Raw genomic sequence first — 6,283 nt, forward strand, 5'->3', positions numbered from 1 at the left:
ATTAATCATGAATGTCACAGAAGTAACATGATGGGTAAGAAGGTCACGGGATGACCTCCCTGGCCAACCCTCAGGTGCCCTCTCCCTATAAATATGGAGACCTTGGGAGTTGCAAGTGGTTGGATTGTAATTTGTAAGGGAATACCCTGTAAAGAATATCATAGAGATATCAATAATATTGGCTGGTGGACTAGAAGGATTTTAACCTTTAAACCACCTAAAAAAGTATTTGTGTTATCATTTTACTAAGAGATCATTCATCTATTACGGTTCATTATTTAGCACTAATACCTCTCCTTATTTTATTAATTATCTGTTGCCGAAGAACCGCGTCAACAGCTATCAATCTCAAGAAACATATTCATACACGAAATACCTTGCAAGAGATACAGGAAATTGTCCTTGTGAATCAAGAGTAAGATACCCAAGACTATATTACTTGACATATATATTTATTCAATCATACTCCTATTAACCATTTATATTTTCTTGACTTTCTTATCAACATGAAGCCAACGCAATTGAAGACATCATCGAAACAAACCTATAATTGTGGCATTGCATCTGAAAATTACTTATTTTAATTGTAAGTAATACATTTATTTCAAATTATAAATTTTAATATTAATTTACATATGCTTTGTAGAATTTATTCTCAAATTTACTCATTAAATATAATTCTACTTATTAAATCATAGTACAACCATACTTAACTATTTAAATTATTCATATACAATTTTATGTAATATATTTAATGTCATATTTCAGAAATGTCATTGTCAACGAAAATAGGCTCTTCTATCATGATCAAGCTTATCATACTTGAAATTCAAATCTTGCGCGACTAATATTTTATAGTCTCTTATTTTTATAATTTCAATTACTTATTTGTTAATTTTATTTATGAGAATATTAAATGATATTTATTATCTTTTCTTAACTTCTCTCATGTGTAATGAAAATGAGAGTTACATTGATGGCCTTATAAGTGAAAAAATGTATCTTCAACAAACATCTACTTTTACGAAGGCTCCATTAGATCTTATAAGAACTACGGACACCATTAAACTAGTTGAGGTAATTAAATTTCACCTTACAGCTATAAAAGTCTGGTAATGTTCTAATTGTAATTTATATATCAATTTTCATATGACTAATTGAATATATACATACAAATTATTATATTTATAAATATTACTAATATTTCAGGATAAAATATATTGGATTAAAGCATCAATTTCAATCACAAATCCAACATAGAAGCTTTGTTGCATGGTTTGTAATAATTGCAAACAAGTTAGTGGTGCTGAATGCAATGAATCTTTCAATTGCATGGATTGCGAGAAAAAGGTCACAGCTGAACTAAGGTTTATTATTTGCAATTAATTTTGATTTACTTCAAATTTTTATACAATCGTAATAATACAAATATAAGTCATCATATTATCATAGATGTTGTTTATATTTGTAGAGCCCGAGTCTTCGGGAACCTAGATGATACAACACAATAGTTACGAGCGATAATATTTCGCCAAAATGTTGAAAGCTTTTTTAGTTGCTCTGCAAACAAACTCGTTGTCGAATACACAACTCAAGTATTAAGTAATTTTTATATATCTGTTATGATAGTTTTTGTCTTTCTAAATTACTCAGGTACTAAGTAATATACAGCGTTATGTTAATTTGTTTTGTCATGGTGTAAGATGTAAACTATGACAAATATTTCAAGAAAAATAAATAAATCCAACTCATTAAAAAGAACAAACTTTATTATTTACATAGATAAAGAAAAACTTTATACAATTTTATATAGTATATATTATGATATGCAAGAAGCGACTAACCACTTAGACAAAGTCAATCGTTCTTTACGTAATGAGAGGCATGTCATATATTTGAAAATCATGAAATATTCTCGCAATATAGATATTATGAAATACATGATTACTGCAATCTTACCAACATCATCAAAAGAAACAACTTCCAACTGTTGAAGATAATATTCCTGAAGAACATCACGAATTTTTCGATGCTTCATCTGCTTCTCTTGATAGCGTTTCTGGCACTTCCTCCAGTGAAGTTAACACCATATAATCTCACTTATTTCTTGACCCAACAAAGGGAGATGTATATATCTTTTGGAACTGTCTTTTAATTAATAGTAATATCTAATTGCAAAACTACTTGTACGGTTTGACATTTCAACTCCACTTGTACATATCTTATATATATCGTTTGATTATATGTTTTTATTGGTACATTTCAATATATAAAACTACGTTAATATTAACATCAAATTTGTATCCCATGCGCGTGACCTAGTATATATATATATATCTAGAAATATTATCGAATGCTATTTGATACTGTAAATAATAATAATAAAAAATTATGACATCTCTCATTCGCGAATGAAAAGTAAAATAAAAATTATCCCACATCGTACAATAACAATGAATCAAATGCTTTTATATAACCTTCCGTTCGAAGTACGCACCGCCGGGTCTAGTAACGTGGGCCTGTGACCAAGTGGGGCAAAAGGATGGTGGGGATGCATTTGGCGTGGGCTTGGGCCAGGGTGCTTTGTGTGTGTGGGCTGAGATTGGAGCCCATTGGGGGCAGAGATCGTTCTTCACCCTGTAGGTGGAGATCGTTATTTCCCCGAGCTGTAAGCTGCGGGATGTGTTCCTCCACGAGAGATGGAGATGAGTCATTCAGTCGTAGACTGATGAACTGGATCAGCCACACACACACACGAAGCACGGTTCCGGTTCACGTTTGCAGACCACCATTTTTGGTTTTGGCATTGTTGAATCACATGATAATTACATTACAAAATCTACTACAACAAATAAGTAAAAGCATATATTTTTTTTAATATGAAAACCAGTAGCAGCAAACAACTCAGAAAGAACACAACATGGGCAATTCTGCATTATGGGCATAAATTGCAACTGGAGGAACAACCTCCTCCTCCTCCTCACTCAGTCCATCTTAGCAAAAGCTTTAACACTAAAAAGTATGTTTTGCAATAATACGAGTCTCTTCAAGTGTAGAAAACACCTCTCCGTTTCCATCTCACCTTTGACCAAAACCAAGTATTTTGCCATCATGCATGGCAACAAGAAGGCTGTTGTAATTTGATTCACAAAAATGGATTTATTACCATCTACATTCCTAGCAATTGCTCTAGAGCTAGTACCACTATTCTAGCCACCTCTGCCTGCATTAACTTTGATTTTTATTCAGCCAATTTCTGGACAATTACTATAAACCTTATTCGTAATTAATTCTTTATAATTAATAATGAAAACCCATATTCCCAATATTAATATAAATAGTCATTTTAGTACTAAAATAAATAAAATTTATAGTAATTAACTAAAAACTACTGATAAACATTCTTAATCTCTATTAAAAATTTGACAGATATTAAAATCTATAGTAAAATAATATGAGTATTTTTTAGTGAAGGGTGTGTGTCTAGAGCTGTAAAAGTGGGCCGGCCCGGCCCAACCCACATTTTCGTGCCTCCGATAAAGTTGGACCGGGCCCGGCCCATATTCAATTCGTGTCGGGCCGACCCGGCTAATTTTTGAAAGAATAGGCCCAGCCCATGTCGTGCCGTGTCGGGCCGGCCTACTTTCCTTATTCGGGCCAGCCCACTTTCTATATTCGGGCCCACTTTTAGACCTACTTTATTATTGCCAAAAAATGTGAGGATGGAGAATTAAACCCTCCACCTCCTCTTTAACCATCAATGGACTTACCACCAAATCAAATACATTTCTTTGTTTAAACTATAATTTTAGATATTTTTATATACTTTTTAACAATATTTTAGACAAAATTATATAAAAGATAATTATTAGAATTTTAATACCTACTAATAAATGTTAAAAAATTTAACTCACAAATCTTAAAATAAATTAATATAATTATAAAAATATAAACATTGAAAAAAATAAGACTTCTATTATCATTTTAATTTATTAATAATTGACAAATAAAAATTTATTATGATTATTAATGTCAAAATATCAAGTTTTTTATCGTGTCGTGCTTTCGGGCTAGTTTGTTCGTGCTTTCGTGTCGTGCCTTCGGGCTTGTCGTGTCGTGTCGTGCTCAGGCCCATGTCGTATCGTGCCGTGCTGTGCCAATTTTCAATTCGTATCGTGGCTGGCCCAGGCTCATATTTTTTCGTGTCGTGCGTGCTCATGCCTCTCGGGCTCATGTCAGTTTCGTGCCTTGCTAGAAAACCCGGCCCGTATTTACATCTGTATGTGTATCTATATCATTATCATGTAACCATTTATTATAAATATTACTACTTCCCCTACATAATATACTTTTCTCTTTTATTTTGGAGGGGACTACTTAATATACATTAGATCTTGTCACTGTCACATTTATAGCAACCCTTAAAATAATGTTATACTATAATTATATACCAAATTATAATTTAAAACATAACAGATTTTAACTTGTTTAAACTTCAAACAAAATAACTGTATTGTTTAAATTTGTGATAATTTATGTTATTTAGATAATAAATTTTCTTAATATTCTGACAAACAATCTAGCATTTTAAGTTGTTTGAATTTCAAATACAAATTTATATTTGAAATTTACCTCTAACATTAATATACACACAAATTGAATAGTAATTAAAATCAGTACAAACTAAACAAATATAATATAGTGATAATAAATGTATGCAACAGGGTTAAATTATATGTTTAATTATATGTACTATGTAGCTTGATATAACACGTATCACGAATAAATTGTGACCAACTGTATCTCAGGAAAGAAACTTATGTATGTGGGACACCTCACCAGTGTCAACTTCAATACTTGACTCTCGGACATTCCTGAAGCCAGTAGCTCATACACCTGTCTTTGTCCTTTTTCTCATAAACTATCTTCTCTTTTGATCCTCTAAACGTTCATTTATTTTTCGAGTTCATCATCTGGTTATTGAGGAAATTGGAATTTGAATACTCTCTTTGGCTTATTGGACCAGGTAAGTGGAGCTGATATATATATATATATTCATGTTCTAGAGTTTTGTATTACTGTTCATGTAGAAATGATTACGTGTAATACTCTAGTTAACATTCTGATATGGTAAGACATCAATGAATATGTTTCACAACTTTGAGCACTAATATCTTAATTGGGGTTTGTAAAACAAGAGAAATTTCACTATTGTTAGGTTACAGGTACAAGCATGACTACAATCAACATGTCAACAATGAAGCCTCCAACAGCCTGTGTGTTCAACAGATCCTTTGACAAGCCTCAGAACAGACAGCCCTTGAGTTCTTCAGTGAGGAGAAGTTGGAAATCATTCGGACTGAAGTCTGCTTCGTCGTTCAGAGTATCAGCAATGGCAGTTCACAGAGTGAAACTGATCGGTCCTGAGGGCGAAGAGAACGAGTTTGATGCGCCGGATGATGTCTGCATCCTTGAGGCGGCCGAGGGCGCGGGATTGGAGCTGCCTTACTCGTGCAGGGCCGGCTCATGCGCAACTTGTGCAGGGCTATTGGTCTCTGGATCAGTGGACCAATCTGAAGGATCAATTCTTGACGAGGAGCAAGTGGAGAAGGGGTATGTGCTAACTTGTGTCTCTTACCCCAAATCAGACTGTGTTATCTACACCCACAAAGAATCTGAAGTCAACTAATTAAGATCTAGTGGAGTAACTCCAGTTCTATATTTATCACCTCTTAGTATAATTTGTTCCAAAAAGTAAGTGAAATTTGACAAAATTAGCAGTATTTGTGAAATTTCACCTATCAACAAATAACATTTTTTAATTTATCTTTACTAATTATTATAACTGAGTAATTCACAATCATACATCATTAATAATAATAAAAAAATTGAGGACATAATTTGAATAATAAAAAAATTAATTTTTGTATATTCTTTATAAATATTAAATGACTTATGAGTATAACTATAAATATTTAGTCAAAAATTGTATTATTTTCTTTTTTACTAAATTTGACACAACTAAGCTTATGATTTTAACCCAATAAACCATTATTGGACTACAAAGCTTCATTTGTACCGTTATCTTTCTCTGTATACTTTCAATTATAGCTGGTAATTCCAATTTCAATTATATTTGTATGTTTTTTTAATTAAAAAGAAAGGAATTTATTAAATCATAGATAGAAAATTGGTAACTAAAGGAGTCACTCCAAATATGAATAGCATTAGTTGTTCCATGACTCATAACGGTTCGTTCCAGAGAGCCCAATAGTTGATTATC

At 32.2% G+C, this 6,283-nt stretch overlaps 1 protein-coding gene across 2 annotated transcripts; it reads left to right on the forward strand.

Annotated features, from left to right (window-relative positions):
* Positions 1-4,897: 4,897 nt before the first annotated feature.
* On the forward strand, positions 4,898-5,826 carry LOC133793874 (ferredoxin, root R-B2-like). Of its 2 annotated transcripts, none has more exons than XM_062231120.1 (2): positions 4,898-5,026; positions 5,219-5,826. In XM_062231120.1, the coding sequence occupies exon 2, from the start codon at positions 5,234-5,236 to the stop codon at positions 5,687-5,689; it is 456 nt and encodes a 151-aa protein (XP_062087104.1). In that variant the 5' UTR covers positions 4,898-5,026; positions 5,219-5,233; the 3' UTR covers positions 5,690-5,826. The 2 variants fall into 2 exon arrangements, with proteins under 2 accessions (XP_062087104.1, XP_062087105.1); XM_062231121.1 differs by having other exon boundaries at positions 5,226-5,826.
* The last annotated feature ends 457 nt before the right edge of the window (positions 5,827-6,283 follow it).

The sequence above is a fragment of the Humulus lupulus genome, chromosome 8 (assembly GCF_963169125.1).
Source record: "Humulus lupulus chromosome 8, drHumLupu1.1, whole genome shotgun sequence".
In the NCBI taxonomy this organism is placed as follows: Eukaryota; Viridiplantae; Streptophyta; class Magnoliopsida; order Rosales; family Cannabaceae; genus Humulus; species Humulus lupulus.